Source organism: Schistocerca cancellata, chromosome 9, assembly GCF_023864275.1.
Source record: "Schistocerca cancellata isolate TAMUIC-IGC-003103 chromosome 9, iqSchCanc2.1, whole genome shotgun sequence".
Lineage (NCBI taxonomy): Eukaryota > Metazoa > Arthropoda > Insecta > Orthoptera > Acrididae > Schistocerca > Schistocerca cancellata.
The window spans coordinates 314762410-314782326 of record NC_064634.1 but is presented as its reverse complement, the minus strand read 5'-3'; the positions used below and the strand labels follow the sequence as shown (position 1 = coordinate 314782326).

Here is a 19917-nt window from a genome sequence, read left to right as displayed (position 1 = left end):
GTGATAAAGACACTAGCTACCCCTGATGTATGTATAATGATGGAATTTGTGCCAGGTTAACTATTTACCCATGTTAGTGATCTCCTTAGTTTCCTTATTTATTCCTTCAGTAAGGCATGCCTCGTACCAAGATTATGCAAAGCATATGATGCACAACATTTGATGCACCAGACAGTAGCGTCATTCTGCCAATTTCAATTACTGTTTTTTTTTTTTTTTTTTTTGGGGGGAAGTGTTGAACAATTGTTGTGCATCATCCTTGAGGACATGTGGTGTCAGCTGTTATGTTGTATGAGAAATACTGGTTTCTGTGGGAAAACACACACACACCAGATTTCCTTTGGTGTCCTTGTCCATTTAACACTTGTGATTAATCTCAAATCACCTCGTGCGTGGGATGTTAAACGCTATTTTTTTCCTGTTCCGTATTGTTTGTTGTGGTTAACACAAAGGAAAGGCACAAAAGTATTTCACAGGCAAGAATTGTAATGTTCAATGTATATCAGTTTTTCAAGAGAGAATTATTACATAGAGGATATACCAGCATTGTCAATAGCAAGGAGACAGCAGCTGTTGCATGCAAGTATGGAGAGTCAGAGACAGAGAACAGACTTGTGACCTCACAATGTAGGGTGTGTGGTTCCCCCCCCCCCCCCCCCCCTTTCCGGAATGTGTTGTGCATCAATCATGGCTTATGTTCAAGCAGTAATTTGAGCAGTTACAGCTCTCTCTCTCTCTCTCTCTCTCTCTCTCTCTCTCTGTGTGTGTGTGTGTGTGTGTGTGTGTGTGTGTGTGTGTGTGTGTGTGTGTGTTTTGTAAGACATTTAAGACATCAGCTACATGGAACATACCAAGAGGAATTAAGCAGTGTGTAATACCACCCAACTAACTTTTGGTAAGACCAACTGGCTTCTGTGAGGAGTGGAATTCACATTACTACCCAACTATTCTGGTTTTGATTTTCTTTTTCTGAAAATTATTTCAGGCAAATGTTTAGATGTTTCCTTAGAGAGCAAAATGGGTAAATTACTGTTACATTTACATATGTACTCTAGAAACTACTTACCAGTATATGACAGAAGGTATGTCTGGTACAGTTATCATTTCCCTGCCTATCCTGTTCCATTCATGAATGGTGGGTGGGATGCATGCCTCTTGGTAAACCTCCATATGAACTCTGATGGCTCTGATTTTTGTCATTTTGCTAGAAGTAAGTGGAAGGGCATAATATATTGCTTGACTCCTCATGCAATGTGTGCTTTCAAAATTTTAACAGTAAACATATCCGTGATATGCAACATCTCTCTTGTACTTGCTGCCACAGGATATTGTTGAGCAGCTATGTATTGCTCTCCCACTTATGAAATCATCCTGTGACAGAATGAGCCGCTATCCATTTTCAATTGTTTTCAATGTCTTCTATTAATCCAACGTAGTAAGGGTCTGATACTGCTGAACAGTACTGAAGAATCAGCCACACAAGTGTTTTGTAAGTCACTTCTTTTATGAATGAAATAATTTCCTTAACATTCTTCCACTGAATCTTTGCTGTTGGTGTGCTTTTCTTACAATTTGTTTTATGTGATCATTCCATTAGAGGTCACTCCAGATTGTTACCATTTTATAGTTGTTACTGTTCCTAGGCTATTTCACTAATGGCATAATCAACAGTAAGGGATCTATGTGCCTATATGCATGAATGTGATAAAGTTATTTATGTTCACTCTCCACTGTCAGCAATGGTGCCAGTCCTACAGTCTTCTTGAATTTTGCTGTTATCATCTACAGGGTGTATACTTCCCAGAACAACTGAGAAATCCAGGAAAAACTGGGAATCTTTTTATTGCTTTAGTTTTCACTAAAATTTTTGTAGTTTGGACTGATAAGAATTAATACTCTAACAAAGAATTTTACTTTAGCTCACTACTGCAGAATAATACTGCAGCAATAAAGCTTAAATCAAAGAATAATACCAAAATAAAACTTTAATGGCTAAGAAAGTGCGCTAAAACAAGAACAAAACACAGTACATGCACAACCATCTACTGACAGCAAAATGTGTCAAAGCTTTAGGGTGAAGACTATGCAGTACCTAGTAACAACAATCTGCTTTCTATGAGTGCTTCGGAATTTAAAGTGCTGTATTTGGTGGAATTTGTATTTATACCTTTGTAACATGAAAATAAGCAGTGTACATGTAGCCATGCATCAAAGATCTTTCAAAAATGTGTTACTTTTTGCCTTGTTTTGGTTCCTAAAATGCTGGGAAGTTCTGTGTCGGTGTAAAAAACCATTACCATTCAAAGGATTGATAAATTTTATAGCTCTAAGGGAAAGTATGTGTGTGTGTGGGGGGGGGGGGGGGGGGTGCTCTTGAAGTTACCTTCACATCTGTTGATTTCTGTCTGTCAAGAAAATGGACAGAGTTCAATCTACTAGAAAGTCTTAAATCTCATCATGAATCGGGTCCAATAGCCTGTAAGCTCAATTTTGTTCACCAAATGACAATGCAGTAGTGTATCTAATGCCTTTATGCATTCAAGGAACCCATCATCAACCTAGGAACTCTTTCATATATGAACAGAGCAAGCTGTATTTCTCAAGGTGTCTGTAAATGGAATTCATGTTAATTTTTATAGAAGAGTTTTTCATTCTTCAAAAATGTTATAATATGTGAACATAGAACATGTTCCATTATTTGCAACATATTGAAGTCAGTGGTATAGGTCTATAATTATGTTCATTTGTCCAACAGCCCACCTTGAAAATGTGGATGACCATAGATTTTTTCCCAATCATTTCTACAGGGTGATTCAGTTAAAATGGAACTCAAAACACTTATTTACCGTATTATTTAACAGTGTCATTTAATACGCTTAAATATCTTTATCAAAGACACTAAAATTCCCCATCCAAATTGTAGTAAACACACATCGACTCAACAGCACGTTTGCAGGTACTAGTTTCAATACATCAACTGAATTCCCTTATAGTAGTTTTGATGTTAGTCTTTAAATCCTCCAGTGTTATCAGATTATTGCAGTACACCTTCTCTTTAAGACGACCCCATAAAAAGAAATCTGGGGAAGTCATGACTGGTGAACATGGGGACCACAATTTTTTTGAGATTAATCAATCATCAAAGGACTTGTGAAGCATCATCATCATTTCATTGGAGATGCGACACATTGCACTGTCTTGTTGAAAACAGCAACAACGTTAATTCACTTCAAGCATGCATATGAATTGATTTTGATGTCTGCATAAACAAATGAACACAGTTTTCTTAAAAATATTGGTCCAACAGTTCACTGGTTAGATATGGCACACTGCACTCCAAATGTGAAGTTGGGTTTCATACAATGTGTGAGGATAATTGCCTGCCCAAATGCAAGTGTTTTGGCTGTTAACATACCCATTTGAGTGGAACAATGCTTTGTCATGAAAAAAACGTGTTGTTCAGCGTATTGGTCGCACCCTTAAGAGTGATTCTCTTAAACCACTGACAGTAGATGACACACATTTTTCAGTCCAAAGAACATAGTTCTTAAACTACGGAAACTTGTTATGGCTGCCACCTCGAGCATTTAGTGGCTCTGGTAGGTTGAATGAGATGCTCTAAGCTTTTGAGACAATCTACTAAGTGATGTACTGGGAGATCACAGCAGAGATTGCTGAACAAGCTCCATAAATTAGTTTGTTAACACATCAGTTTGACAGCTTTGAGACCTTTCAGTAACACTTTCTTTGTCACAAATATGTTTTACAGCGTCATAACTGTTTTATTTTCGTGAAATAGGGACATCAAAGGACTCCTTGGGGAATGATGCACAACATTTAAGATTTTACTGCGAAGTAAGTTTCCAGTAATGCAACCCACTGCTCTTGCGTGAGCTGTGTTGTTTGATTGTGTAGCTGCCACCTAACACTAACATGCACATGTGTGCGTATGGGGAAGGGGGATGCATTACTACACATTTCCCAAATTCAGTGCTATGAACAGCAATCTAACAATCAACAACACAGAGATACGAGGGCTATCTACAAAGTACATTACGTTTTGGAATTAAAAATAAATAAAGAATTGGAAATTTTTTTTATTATATGCAGATGAAAGCCACACTTAAATACTACTTTTCTACATAGTTGCCATTTAAATTAAGGCACTTATCGTAGCATTGGACGAGCTTGGAAATTCCTTCGTCGTAAAATTCGGCCGCCTGCGCCTTCAACCACGTGGTTACCTCTTCTTGAAGCTGTGTGTCGTCACCAAAACGCTGCATACCAACTACTTCTTCATTGCTGGGAATAAGTGGAAGTCGCTCGGTGCCAGGTCGTGACTGTACGGCGGATGAGGAAACAGCTCCCACTTAAAAGATTCGAGAACTTCACAAGTGGCATTTGCTGTGTGGGCCCGGGCGTTGTCATGAATCAGCAAGATCTTTGAGCCCAATTTTCCCCTGCGCTTGTTTTGTATTGCTCTTCTGAGGTTGTGCTGAGTTTGGCAATACCTTTGAGAGTTTATTGTAGTGCCTCTTTCCAGGAAATCCACAAAAATCACACCTTTTCTGTCCCAAAATACAGTCGCCACATGGTTGAAGGCGCAAGCGGCCGAATTTTACGACGAAGGAATTTCCAAGCTCATCCATCGCTACGATAAGTGCCTTAATTTAAATGGCAACTATGTAGAAAAATAGTATTTAAGTGTGGCTTTCATCTGTATATAATAAAAAAAATTCCAATGCTTTATTTATTTTTAATTCCAAAACATAATGTACTTTGTGGATAGCCCTAGTATTATTACTACTTTTAAAACAAACTGTATAAGTATAATAAATATAAATGTAATAATAATAATAATAATAATAAAAATATAAAAACTTACAGTTTAAAAAAAATTACAGTTCTGGCTTGTCTGAACCACCCTGTAGAAAAGAACAAAGATCCACAGCATAGTCTTGGTAGAATTACAGGAGTATCTCATTCGAAACCCATGCGTTTCCTTTATTGAGCAGTTTTAGTTTTTCTGTTATTGTCATTTCAACATTTGTGCAATCATTGCAAGAAGGAACCATATTACGATCATTGGCTGTGAAGCAGTTCTGGAATACTGTATTTAGATCCTCTCTTGGTCATCTTCCATCTCGGTTCCATTGTGGTCACTGGGCAACTGAATAGATAATTTTAATTCACTTACTGTCTTTGTGCAAGACCAAAACTTCTTAGTATTTTCAGTCAGATCTGTTTGCAAAATTTGACTTTCAGATTAAGTGAAAACTTTCCTTGTTACTCTCCTTAAGCTCATTTGGGCTTCATTCAACTTGTGTTTATTAACTAAAATTTTACTTTCTTTCAACCTGTGATGAATATGATATGTTTGTTTTTGTAGTAACTTCATAACATGGTTATTGTGTACCACAGTGGGTCTTGACCACCCTTCTCGACCTTGCTCATTACTTACTGGTCTAATTGTGCAGCGCTTGTGAATTTCACCCCTTTCTGTCCCACATCTTAGTCCTCAAATCGGATGTTATCTGTTTGTGTACTCAGCAATTTGTTTCCTATAACTTCTGTAAGCTGAAATATGTTCTTACCTTTATTAACATTCGTGGAAGTATCTATAATTACTTCATATGAATTCAGCAGCTAGTGCTCCCTAGTGACATTGACTTGTTAATAAACCTTAGCCTTCTCTTTTTCTTTCATTATTTGCGTGAAATGTAAAAAATCTTTCCTCTGGCTATACACAAATAAAATGCAGATCCCATTCATGGTATTATCGATAACACATGAAGAAACTGCATTTTATACTTTCCTTACCATCCCCCTCTGAAATTGTTGAAAAATATGGTTTTCTGTCTGCCATGTCTTCATAGTCCATGCCATATGGGGACGCCAGTACTGGAAAAGAAATTAACTTAGTCAGTAGACTTTTTGAAATACAACTGGTTCCAAACAAAGGTAAATATTTTGGCAGACAGTACTAAGAAGAATTTTATGGACTAATTCCAAGAGATCTACTGTCAGATTACATTCCAAAAGAAAAATTTCAAACATACTGACTGTCATCAGTTACTTTTCTTTCCTGCCTTTGCCTTCCTCCACCTTCAATTTATATAATATGTATCACAGCTGCATATTCCTTGTGGTATCTGTTCTTATGGATATGTCTGAAAGAACAGACATTGGTCCTGCATAATATTGTAGTTAGTTATGGTTAATACTAGAAAGTGTGTAAACGTCATTCTTGTCTCCCCATTGCATCACCTTCAATATCCCTGTAAAAATCCGTAACTTTACCCTTCTTGACTTTTGCAGCCAGATTGCTGCCATCTACCATTTGGATAATGCCACTCAGCTGAATACCTAAGAACATTTCAAAATTGTCATAATGTGGGAAAGCCTAAAATTACAGTTCGTAAAAAATTGTTGCCTTTCTTGTGACCTAATTTTTCAGGGAATTCGTGACATCGTGAAAGATGTGGTCAATATTTGTGTGGTCATTTGTAAACAGTGACACATTTAACTAAATATATGTCAATAACAGATTCATTTAAAAATTCAGGTTTAACAGATTTCCCATTGCCAGAGTTGAGTATTAACTAAGTCACTATTGTTATAACTGTCTTTCAAATCTAAGTAACAAATAAGCAATGGAGTAGAAGAATAAAACAAGAAACTGGAAAAAGTAGTGTGTAACCGAACTTAATGTGAAAATGTTGAATGTGGAAGTGAACTGTAGATTGTTAACAATCCAGAAATTAGGTAGCAGTGTGGTGTAAACAACTTTTTATTTTAAATACCCTTCTTATTAATTTCAACAGGAAACTAGAAACATAATGACTGTTATAAACTTTCACAAAGATCATGGACAGGCTAGGGCACTCCCTGAGCGAACAGTTTTCTGGTGTGATTCAGTCTACAGTGTGTTGAAGTGTCCTTAAGGACCACTGTATTGATGATGGAGACTCTATTACACTTTCTCACCTCAAATAGTCCAGCACTTAGTTCTTCTCCCAGGAATGATTTTAATGAGACTGTAAAAATGTAGTTGCTGAAATGTAAGGTTAAAGATTTATAATGAGACATTGCGAGTAATGGAAAAATGCTGGGCTTGCATTGAGGAAATATGAATATGGTGTGAATTGGTAAGGTGAAGAAATTAATGGAACGAGAGAGATGGTAAAATTGTACATAGCACAGTACATTCATCTGTTGCATGGAGTGAAGGGGTCTGGAGATGAAGAAAGCACCAAGCAAAATAGATACAATCAAGCAAGTGCGAAACCATTAGAGCATAACAGTATCACAGGAAAATAATAAATTATCCCACAGATTTGCTGTCGTAACTTGTCCTCAGGATGTGAAATGTGTAGTACTGCCAACAGGCACACACGAAAGTAAAGATGACTCTCTTCATAGCTTTAGGAGCTAGTAATGCCTATCTTGTCAAGGGGGAGGAGGGGGGGGGGGGGAGGAGGTTGGAGAAAGGTTGAAAAGGAAGGGCAGCTAACGCAGGCTCCAGTGAACAGTGAGGCCTGCAGTGGGTTTGGCCCACCTCATCCTGGGGTCCAAGTGATCTGCCCTTACTTTTTAAATCTTCCCAAGCCCCCCTCCGCCTCTCCCTCTCTCACACTCACACTCTCTAGCATGTTGAAGATAAATTTGGAGAAGTTGAGTCATTGGGAAATATGCATAATGGATTGCTACGTAATCTGCAGCTCTTCAGCTATGGAACATCTTGGTTGCATACCAGTGATCATTGCCCCACACATAACTTTGTGTAATTCAGGGTATCATCTCCCACAGAGACCTTGCACCCCAAACAGATGAGAAGTTAAGGGCTTATCTGGAGTGGTGAGGCGTACATTTTGTCTCAAGGATAATCGGACAGATAGAATTGCCTTTATCTTAGCCTGTGAAGGGAATGTCCTCCTGGAAAAAATCTGTCATGGTGTACGGGTGTCACATGAAACCTTATGTACTACCACCATTAGGTGCTTTCAATGTTGGTGCTTCTCTTGTGGTCATCCCACTGCATGGCAGACCCAAAATATGGTAACTGTCTCCTGTCACTCCATGGAGGATGCCGATGGGAACAACCACGTTTGTGTGTTAGTTGCATAGATCAACATTGACTTTGTTTACCAGTTTGCCCAGTCCTCAAGAAAGAAAAGAAAAGACAGGAATATAAATTTGTTGACGGCCTGTCAAAATCTGAGGCGTGGAAAAAATGTATACCCAAATCCTGTCAATATGACAACTAGTTATGTGAAAATCAGTCATCACTCCCACAACCTCAATTTGTTTCCAAATCAGTTCTCCCACTGCCCTCCTATCTTTTGGCTCCTGCAGCACTGTCTTCAGGTACCACTTCCTGCACCCAGCCAGAATAGCAGCCTCACCCTCCAAAATCTACCAATGATAGGGCTCCCTCTCATGACCCCTCAAACCAGATCCCCACAGATCACACCCTGCTGAAGCTAGCCATTGGTTGAAGGAACCGTGGTCTGTGAATCCCAGTGCTGCCCACTCCTCATCTGTCCCCTACACTCATCACGGGTAGGCCCTTGCAAGAATCCTGGTCACCAAATGCTGCGAAGGAAGAAGAGAATTGAGACAAGTCTGTATGGCCCAGGGGTGTCCAACCCCACCTCATTGGATTCCGAATCAATCCTCATTGATGTGGCTTCATCCCCAGTGGTGATAGACAGTGATCCTGGGGCCGGCGCCTTCGCACCTAATCTAGACACTTGTAACATGATCATTCAGTGGAACTGTAATAGATATTACTGTCACCTGCTGGAGCATCATCACCTTAGTTTCTCTTCTTCCGCAGTCTGCGTTGTCCTACAAGAAACACTGTTACTCAGTGGTGTATTCTGCCAGAAACATGTTTGCCCCGTATATTGGTTTGTTCAGATGTTGTCAGTGAGTGGATTCCCCTTCACACCACATTTGAAGCAATAGTGGTGCAGATGCACATGACCTCAATGATTGTGATGTGCCGCTCCCCCCTCTCGGGGCCCATCACATTTCTTTTGTATGTATGTGCATGGCCACCATTGAGCCCGATCCCTTCCAGTGCTACATTTCCATTGGATGGTCCTCTTGGCACCAGCTGTGCTTGGAACTGGTTTGTGGTTTGGACACTCATTTTCTTAGCTTTCAGTTTTCTACAGCTTTTCATTATTAATTATATGGTTCCTTTGTTGGGTTTGATTTGCTGCTACTTTCCTAAATTTTACAGAAGTGTGGACCATGCTGGGAAGGTCACCCAGTACGGTGTATCTTCCATCTTTGTGCATTTTTTCTCTTTGCACACTCCTTTCTTTCAATGGTGCTATGCCCAGATCCCAGCAGGATATCTATTCCTATATTGTGGGTGGGGGGAGTCAGCCCCTCACCATGCAGGGATCACACTCGTCGCACCTGAGTTGGAAATGCCCCGTACAAGCCAAGTAGTATATGCCCATCTTGGCTGGGGCACGAGGACTCCGAGCAGTGGTTTACTGGCCAGGTAACTGTTGCTGTGGGTGGGTGGCACTCGTGGAGAGAGCCCTCATTCAGAGTGGATGGTACCGTGGTGGTAGCTTTGCACATTAGGTTAATTAAACTTTCTTCTGCTGATGGCCACATGGCAATGTGGAGAGATGTGGCCACAAAATGTTCCCGTCCCTGGCTAACGCCAAGAAAGGACAAAGGGCTCAGATACAAGGTGAGAAATACTCCTCCCAATACTTGGTTTGTTCTAGGATGTATGGGGTTTAGTTTTCGGGTGCAAAGCCTTTGTTCTTTGTCGAACATAGCTTTGGGAGGAGTGGCAGTAGATTTCAAAAGTGAAATGTGGCTCTGTTCTGCTAAAAAGGCCTCTCCCATTCAGTCAGAGGTGCTACTTGCCTACAACAAGATGATTAATATTCCTGTCACTATAACCCTCATAAAAGTCTGAATATGGTACAAGGTATCATTTTCCAGCAATATCTCTGACGAAGTGTGCATTTTGTCTGCCGTGTCCAGCGGGAACCGAAAGACAATGAAATGTTACTTTAAAGTCAGTACTGTCATTAGACTGTTGTTTATTTGCACTTACACAATCATGATTTCGGCTTCAAAATGCAATTATCAAGTGTTTTAAGTGTTATACAGTGCCTAAGATGGCATACTGTCGTATTTAAAATACACTATTAGACACATTGTCTAAGAGTCGATATTTCGTAGACAATGTGTCTAATAGTGTATTTTAAATATGACAGTATGCCATCTTAGGCACTGTATAACACTTAACACTTGATAATGGCACTTTGAAGCCGAAATCATGATTGTGTAAGTGTAAATGTAATACTGCAAATAAACAACAGTCTAATGGCGGTACTGACTTTAAAGAAATATATTATGACTGTGGCCCAACATTATGAAAAATAAAAAAATTTAAAAAAAATTGGTAGACAACAAAATGAATTCCGGAGCCTTCATCTTGGCCTTTGAATGTGTCTTGTTGCATGAGGAGAGTGATGGTGTATTGTTGTGATGCCAAGCTGTACACTATAAATGCAATCAATTTGGACACATCTTCATGTTGCAATGCAAGTCCTGCCTGTAGGGATTGTGACTGTTAGTTGCAAACTAATGCTACTTATTCCCGTCCTCCCATCTGTGTCAACTAAGGGAAGCACCATATGATAGTGATGTGACTTATGCTGCTGCTGCTGCTGCTACGATGACATCTTCCTCTTTAGTGACTGTGCCAGTGCCGTTCGTCTTTTACTTCTGGCCCTCAGGGCTGCGCAACTACACCCACTACCCCAGTGATTGCGGGTCCTCCTCCTACTGCTGCCACACACAGCCTTTGGGACTATTGACTCCCTATCCCCCCAAGAACACCAGTCCCCAACCCCGAGCTGGAAATGCAGTGCCCTCCTCCAGCAGCCTTACCAAGAAGGGTCCCTCAGGATGCTCTTTTTTATTTATTTATTTATTTATTTACATGTCAAGGTCGTGGGACGTGTCAGTACATGAAATTACAACATAAAATTAAAATGTTTATAAACCAGAAAAAATCAATCCATAAGTTTAAATAAATGCAATCAACAATACAACAAGAATCAGCTTAATTTTTCAAGGAACCTCTTGACAGAATAGGAGTGATCCCTGAGGAAATTCTTCAGTTTCGATTTGAAAGCCCATGAATTACTGCTAAGATTTTTGAATTTGAGTGGTAGCCTATTGAAAATGGATGCAGCAGTGTTCTGCACACCTTTCTGCACAAGATCTAAGGAAGTCTGATCTAAATGCAAGTTTGATTTCTGTCGAGTATTAACTGAGTGAAAGCTGCTTGTTCCTGGGAATAAGCTAATACTGTTAACAAGAAATGACAGTAAGGAATATATATATTGAGGCCAATGTCAAAATACCCAGACTCGTGAACTTACCATTTATTGCCCAAACCACTCGTTTCTGAGCCAAAAATATCCTTTCAGAATGGGAAGAGTTACCCAAAAATATAATACCATATGACATAAGCGAATGAAAATAAGCAAAGTAGACTAATTTTTGGGCTGATCACTCACTTCAGATACTATTCGAATATTAAAAATGGCAGCATTAAGTCTTTGAACAAGATCTTGAATGTGGACTTTCCACAACAGTTTACTATCTATCTGAACACCTAGAAATTTGAACTGTTCAGTTTCACTAATCTTATGCCCATTCTGTGAAATTAAAACGTCATGTTTTGTTGAATTGTGTATTAGAAACTGTAAAAACCGAGTCTCACTGTGATTTAGCATTAGTTTATTTTCTACAAGCCATGTACTTATGTCATGAACTGCACTATTTAAAACTGAGCCAGTGTTGCACACAACATCCTTTACTACCAAGCTCGTGTCATGAGCAAACAGAAATATTATAGAGTTACCCATAATACTAGAGGGCATATCATTTACATAAATAAGGAACAGAAGCGGCCCCAACACTGATCCCTGGGGCTCCCCCACTTGACTGTACCCCACTCAGACCCCACATCACAACCATTCTCAACATTGTGAATAATGATCTTTTGCTGTCTGTTGCTAAAGCAAGAGGTGAACAAATTGTAAGCTATTCCCCGTATTCCGTAATGGTTCAATTTCTGAAGCAATATTTTGTGATCAACACAATCGAATGGCTTAGTTGAATCAAAAAATATGCCTAGCATTCAAAACCTATTGTTTAACCCAACCAGTACCTCGCAGAGAAAAGAGAATGTACCATTTTCAGTTACTTCTAAAGCCGAACTATACATTTGATAGGAAATCGTGTGATGTAAAATGATCAATTATCCTTACATACACAGCCTTTTCAATAGCTTTAGCAAACACTGATGGCATAGAAATAGGTCTAAAATTATCTACATTATCCCTTTCTCCCATTTTATGAAGCTACTTTACTTCTAAGTACTTTAATTGTTTCGGAAATTGACCCTAATGGGCCACGGTAGCTTGATTGTGACTACTTCTAACATTTGGATATAATTTCCATTTTGTTCCATGTGATATCCTTATCCCACTAGTCAGCCACCCGGGTTGTCTATTAATGCTAGTACCCCATTTAGAATGTTCTAATGGGAAGCAACTCTCAAAGAGCACGAGAAATGCGTTAAGGAAAGCATTATATTTGTCATCTATGTTATCGGCACTATAAACATCCTGCCACTCTTGCTCCTTGATGATGTTTAAAACTTGCTATATTGTCACTGGATTAACTTTCCTACATAGTTTGTAATTATATGTGATATTTGTTTGAGTACAATAACCTTTTAGTGCTAAAATTTGTGCATCATGGTGTGAAAGGCCATTCACACTTTTACTAATAGAATGCCCATCTAGTAATGAAGAATGAATAAAAATATTGTCTATGGCTGTGCTACTGTTACCCTGCACCCTAATTGGAAAAAACCAGTCTGCATCACATCATATGAATTTAGGAGATCTACCAACATCCTTTTTCTTGCATCATCATATACAAAATTAATATTGAAGTCACCACTTGTAACTAATTACTGGTACTTGCTACAAAGTAATCAAGAACCCTCTCGAGCATTGAGTAGAAATACTCTGAAGTCAGAGTTAGGGGACCTATAAACAACAACAATTAGAAGTTTAATTTCACTAAATTCAGCTGCCCCTGCACAACATTAAAATATCTGTTAGGTGCAGTGCTGTGATAAGTCTGTGGACTCTGCTGATCTGCAACGGGTTGCCAGCTCGTGGGTGAAGGAGCCACAGGTTGCAGACGGTAGGACTTCGCGTTCCTCCCGAGTTCCAGAATATGGAGCAGAAGTCTAAATCACCTAAGGACAAGTAGTAATCCTTCAAAAAGAGGGAGATTCTGGTGGCCTCTCTGCTGCCAGACCGCCCCCCCACCCCACCCCTCCGCATATTCCACCTCTGTATCCAAGACAGCATTCCTGTTTGTTGGTCCCTAAGGCCTGAGAACCCCCCCCCTCCCCCCAGTGATGCACTGTACCATGATTCTGAGCAAATGTGTATAACGTTGTCCCCCCAATGCATCATGATTCTGAGCAAATGTGTATATTGTTGTATCTTCACAACCAGTGGCAGTAGGCACCACTGAGGTATGACCTGTGTCCGTGGTCCTTTCCCTCCCCACAGGATACTGACAGTATGATCCTCCAGTGGAACTGCAGCAGCTTTTTTGCCACTTGTCTGAGCTGTGATCTGTGTTGTGCACTTGCCCTGTTTCTTTGAATTGCCTTTGGGAAACTGGTTTCCTAGCAATACGATCCCCTATCCTCTGTGGCTATGGGGCTATTTTAAGAATGGCACTGACTAGGAAAGAGCATCAGATGGTGTTTACACATACATTCTGGCTCTGCGTACAGCAAACACGTGGCACTCAACACAATTTTGGAGGCTATGGTTGTTTGTGTGAAGGCATCTCTTGAATTTACCATCTGTAACATGTATGCCCCTTAGATGATGAAGTATCCCAGAACGCGTCATGTGCACTGTTTTCTGAACTGCCCCAAGTCTTGCTAATATTGGATACTTTAAATGCCTGCAACCATTTGTGGGCTACAACAATGACAATTAGCCACGGTAATGCTGCTGAAAACTCTCTCGCAGAGCTTGATCTTTGCCTGTTGGATACTAAAGTTCCCACACACTTCAATGTGGCATACAGGTTTTGTTCGGCTATTGACCTTTCCACTTGCAGCTCAGGTCGTCTCCCACCCATCCATGTATAGTGCATGACGACCTGCATGACAGTGATTATTTTCTGATCCTTTAGACGTACCCTCAGACATCACTCGCCTAAGTGTCCACCCACATGGGCTCTTTCCAGATAGGGATGCTTTCATGATTGCCATCACCCTTCACATACCGCTGCATGGAGGTATTGATGCCGTTGTCCAGAGCACAATTGCAGTATTCTATTGACAGCTGACTCAGTGATCCCTTCTTCCATGAGGTCCCACTTAGGAAGACAGTACCTTTGTGGACCTCAGAAATCGCAGTGGCCATTGGAGACTGCAGAATGGCTCTACAATGCCCTAAGTGGCATCTGTAAGTGGAACACCTCATTTCCCTTAAATGGCTCTGTGCCTAGGTTCACCACCACATAAACAATAGAAACACGAATGCTAGGAATGTTATGTTGCTAACATAGGACTGCGTACCACTCCTTCACAGGTTTGGGCAAAGATTCAGTCTCTACACGGACACCAATAACCTGCAGGTGTAGCTGTGGTATCTCACTGACCCAGATGCTGTGGCCGAAAATTTTGCTTTTCGTTACACTGAGCCTCTGCATCTAAGAGTTATCAGCCTGCATTTCGGTTCTCAACCCATGGATAGAGCAATCAACCTCTTTTGCCATTTGCTACATGTCACTTCGAACCTTGAGTGGGAATCCCTCAGTGCCTTATTCCTGTGCACTGTCACGGCTCCAAGGCCAGACCACAACCACAGCCAAATGCTCAAACACTGTCATATTTTTTATATTTTCAAATGTATCTAGAGTAAGGGTGAGTTCCCATCTTAGGTGGCAAGAAAGTGCGATTGTCCCAGTACTGAAATTTAATAAACACCCCAATGAGATGGACAGCTACCACCCAAATAGCTTCACTAATGTTCTCCACAAGTCGCTCAAACATATGGTGAGCTGATGGCTTTGTCGGTACTGTGAGCCTCAGGGTGTTTCGGCTCCACCCCAGGGCTGTTTTTGCCAAGGCTTTTCTATTCTGGCAATTTGGTCTGCCTGGAGCCTGCTATTTGGTCAGCTTTTGCATGGCTTAAACATCTTATTGCTGTCTTCTTTAACTTGTTTAGGGTCTGAGACATCACGTGAAATCACCACATCTTGACTACCCTCCAGCAATGGGATCTTTCGAGCCAACACCCAATTTTTGTCCAAAACTTCTTGATCCTCCATGCTTTTCAGGGTGCCATACAAAAGGCACAACCTTGGGTTCTCGCCAATGGCTCGTGGTTTTTTGCTGCCAAGATGTATGTCATGAACTTTTGTCACCGTCGTAATGTCCATCTCCAATAAGAACTCTACCTCGAGGGCCAAATGCTCATTGTAGTGGAATCTTACAGTTTTTTTGGGATGATTTTTGGTGACCAATTCATGTGGCTTCCCCACCTTCACCAGCTTCAGCAAACCTGTTGGTCACACCTTAATACTCTTTATTGTTACAGTAACACTTTTATGGCTGTGCAATGCTCTGATCCTGTTGCATCTTGATTATGAGAGCCTGCTGTATGACTTAGCATTGTCTTCAGCATTGCAGTTGCTGAATCTAGTACATCATTTTGAGGTCCAACTTGCAATAGGTGCCTTTCAGACCAGCCTTATGAAAAGCCAAGATGGCACTGTGTAGCTGGAATTCTGCCACGGATAAAGAATGAGAACTGTACCAAATGCAAAAGTCAGTAACAAACAGTGGAGGGTGACCAATGGTCTGATGGTCACTAAGCAACTGACGGTGATAAGGAAGAATCTAACACTCAGTACAGGGCCCTGTGGGGTGCCATTCTCTAGGACCTGTGGAAAACTGAGTGAAATACCAACTCTAACATTAAACAACCTGTGGGGGGGGGGGGGGGGGAGGGGCACAGAAAGAGATGTTTAGAAAAGGCTTGTTGGGTTGCCGTTTTCAACCAGCCAGTCAGTCAGTTGCAGATCATCTCCTTGAGAATCCACACCAATGGATTCCATAGCACAACTAACTTCACTTATTACAGAAGGAATACAAAATATATTACTGTTAAAATTAAACTTCCTGCTTAGGTTTTCTTGCAGTTCATTCCACCAATTTGGAAGCAAAGCAGATTTATGCATATGCATGTGGTACCAACTGCCACAAGCAAACACAGAAAACATTTTGATTTATCGTGCTTGTAAAAGTAAACCACCAATAAATATCTCTGTTAAATCTCAAGTTATTACATTATATGTTTAACCCAGACACCATGTTTATAGTGAGCCATTCACTGACTGGGAATTGCCTCAGGCTCTTCCCTCATCCCATGATAACAACCCCGGGCCCTGATGTGGTTCCCAATCAGATGATGCATCATGTACCGTATTTACTCGAATCTAAGCCGCAGTTTTTTTCCGGTCAGAAGAGATGGTTGCTAATAGGAACTTTTATGAATTGTGAATCACACGCAGTATTTTCTTCACCATAAGAATAATACGAATATAAACATTTTGCCAAGCATTCTTTCGTATTTGCTGCTATTGCCTTTAAATCCTGTCTACCTAATAAACTACGAACTGACAGGTAGGAAAAAATTCAGAACGTAGAGTTGGCCATATTGACAAACATCCCTAACAGTCTTGCCAGTCGGATTTTCGTAGTACATTGAAATGCTGCTACATTCGAAGATGAACAATACGGAATTTGTATTTACTTCGTCGGATAATGTAAGAAAATGCAGTGGTTCGAAACTCGGGGCGGAGAAAAAAGCTTGTCTTCCACCCTTTCTTTAAATTTTTTTTTACTGATGCAGAGGTTTTGGTGCCAGTATTTATCTTTGTGCCTGCAAAGCATGCCCGTGTAGCGCTACACATATTCGAATGCAGAAGTTAGTTGTGGTGGCACCTACCAACATTTTTCAGAACTTCCACTTACTTTGCACTCGATTCTAAGCCACAGGCGGTTTTTTGGATTACAGAAACCGGTTTGCATATGAGAGACAACAACTGCTTGACATCCACTATCGGGTAGGATTACCCATTGGAATGCACCTCGCAGCCTTCTGCCAGGACCTCCCCCTATCCTTCTTAGAATGCACTTCCCTTGTTTTCTTGCAGTCCCATTCACCACCCCACCCCCTGTCCCCATTGCCTTCAATGCCTCATTTTTACCACTCCTACTTATTTTGCTCATTCGAGTACATTCCTGGTGACATCATTAAGTCCTAATGACTGAATGAACGAACCCACGCGTGAGGAACAGATGACTTCATTATTTAGTCTGTTACTACCATCCAAGTTCGCAGCTCGTGGTCTTGCGGTAGCATTCTCGTTTCCTGCACGTGTGGTCCCGCGTTCGATTCCCTGCGGCGTCAGGGATTTTCTCTGCCTAGAGATGACTGGCTGTTGTGTTGTCTTCATCATCATCATTCATCAGCATTATGGTCAGAGGAAGGCAATAGCAAACCACCTCCGCTAGGACCTTGTCTAGTAGGCGATGCGGTCTCCTGCATCGTCTCCTTTGCTCCTAGGAGTATGGGACCTCATCATCATCACTACCATCCAACCAAAAAGTCAGTATATTTTGTGTTATCAATATATGAAAGTATTACTTACTGAGTTCTTAAGTTTATTTTGTGAAATAGTGAAAGAAAAGCCTATGGTGGCTTTTGCATCATAAGCACTAGTTAACTGCTGTCGAGTTCTATCTCCTGTAATATCTCACACCACAATGGCAAAGTTTCGAAAGCAAAACTTTCTTAAATTCTAGTTTTTTTGCACTTGGCCAGTTATGTAGAGAGAGTAAAGGCTCAGTATCATTGCCTTATCTATCATAGATATTAAAATGATCAAGTTTTGTGTCCTACAAGGTTGAATAATCAGATCTTCTGCTACTTTCTTGACAAGGCAACCAGAGAGGTATAATTCACACAGTTAGAAAAAGACTTAAAAGAAGTTGGTATTATTCTTTGGATATTCGAAACTACATTCTGGAATGTAGGAATATTATGCTAAAGTCCAGAGGGGGGGAAGGAAGAGAAATAGCATAGTCCAGAGCTGGTCAGTATAAAAAGAAAAAAATTGTATTTGTTAACAGTCCACAAAATGTTACTGTATTCAATAAAGAATTTCAGAAATGTGAAGCATAGGCCAAACCTAAATTTGAAGTGCAAGGTACCTTCATACCTTAATTGATGTATAGTAGTCAAGTGTGGGGAAATTATGATCATGATCATGATTTTTGTATCATGACTGGCAAAGATTTCAAATTTAATGCCCCATCCATAGATTAAAGTGGTGTTATTGTGAAACTAATTAAATGTTGAGAAGTTCTATGAGTATTCCATTTGTTCCTAATTTGATATAAACTCATATGTGTATATGATGAATTGACATTTTTCTCAGGCCTGGTAGTTTGAAAGATCCAGAAATCGCAGAACTTTTTGATAAAGATGACCCTGAAAAAATATTTGAAGACCTTCGTGAAATTGGACATGGCAGTTTTGGTGCTGTCTACTATGCTCGTTGCCATCATACGAAAGAAATTGTTGCCATTAAGAAAATGTCATACGTTGGAAAACAAAGTGCAGAGAAATGGCAAGATATCTTAAAAGAAATCAGGTTTTTGCGCCAACTTAACCATCCAAATACAATAGAATACAAAGGATGCTTCCTGCGGGACCATACAGCATGGGTAAGTTGTGTATCTACAATGCTAATTTGACAACAGACATCTTTTTACTGAAATTTGAATTAGTCCTGAGTAAAACTATGGCTTTCCATGGTGTTTAGTTTACAGTATTTTATCTGGGCTTATGTGACAATCCTTTATTTGCTTGTGCCCCTTAATTCTTTGCGTTTCCTGTACTGATTGATATGTGTGTCCACATCTTCAATCCCTATTGCTGTTCTTACCTTTATCCTTCTTCTCCTTTCCAAATATTCCTTTAGGAGAAAGAAATTCCCAGTTCTGGTAATATGCAATTTTGTTATCACCAGACTTCATCATTTCTGCCATTTTTCTCAGCCAAAAACAATGGCATGACTGAAAAATGTTATATATGTATTATTTGAAGTCTTCTGAGTGAGTGTGCCAAGTATCCATTACTTCAGACAGATAACGTAGCTGCAGCACAGGTTCAAAATGATGTCTGCAGGTGATGTACGTTACAAGCAACACCGTCATTGAATTTCTCACTGCAGGAAAAGAAATTGTGGGGAATATTCACAAACACTTGTGTAAATCTATGGAGCACCTAAATTGGTAGAAGATAAAGGTTGCATTGTATTGTATTTTGCATTTTGTGCATAAGTTGATATAATGTACCTGTACTCATACATTGAACCTAGTGATACAGTTTGTATAGAGCAAATCATGCTTGTGATTGGATCAGTGTGTAACGTAAGTGTTGCCAAGAAAACTTTATCCTATGTGATGAGTGTTAAGTTACAGTAGGGCAGACTGAGTTATTTGAGAGTTTGTTATTAAAGTACTAAAATAGGAGGGACACCAAAAGTTTCCAGAAAGGCTCCGTCCTAAGTGGATCTAGTGTAGTTTGGCTGCAAAGCAACCACCCCCCCCCCCCCCCACCCACCCCACCCCACCCCACCCCACCCTCCCACCCAAAAAAAGAAAAAAAGAATTTATTTCATTGCAGCTGTTCTGCTCTCATTGTTTTTACTGTGGCAGGCATAGTACTACAACATAGG

The 19917-nt window shown here is 40.2% G+C and overlaps 1 protein-coding gene across 4 annotated transcripts in view; it reads left to right on the top strand.

Annotated features, from left to right (window-relative positions):
• The window catches only part of LOC126100804 (serine/threonine-protein kinase Tao), a 201891-nt gene that overhangs the window by 7896 nt on the left and 174078 nt on the right, over positions 1–19917 (top strand). For all 4 annotated transcript variants that reach the window (XM_049911437.1, XM_049911436.1, XM_049911435.1 and 1 more), the window contains one exon: positions 18613–18901. In XM_049911437.1, the coding sequence (XP_049767394.1) occupies positions 18613–18901 (289 nt within the window). The remainder of the gene's footprint in view (positions 1–18612; positions 18902–19917) is intronic.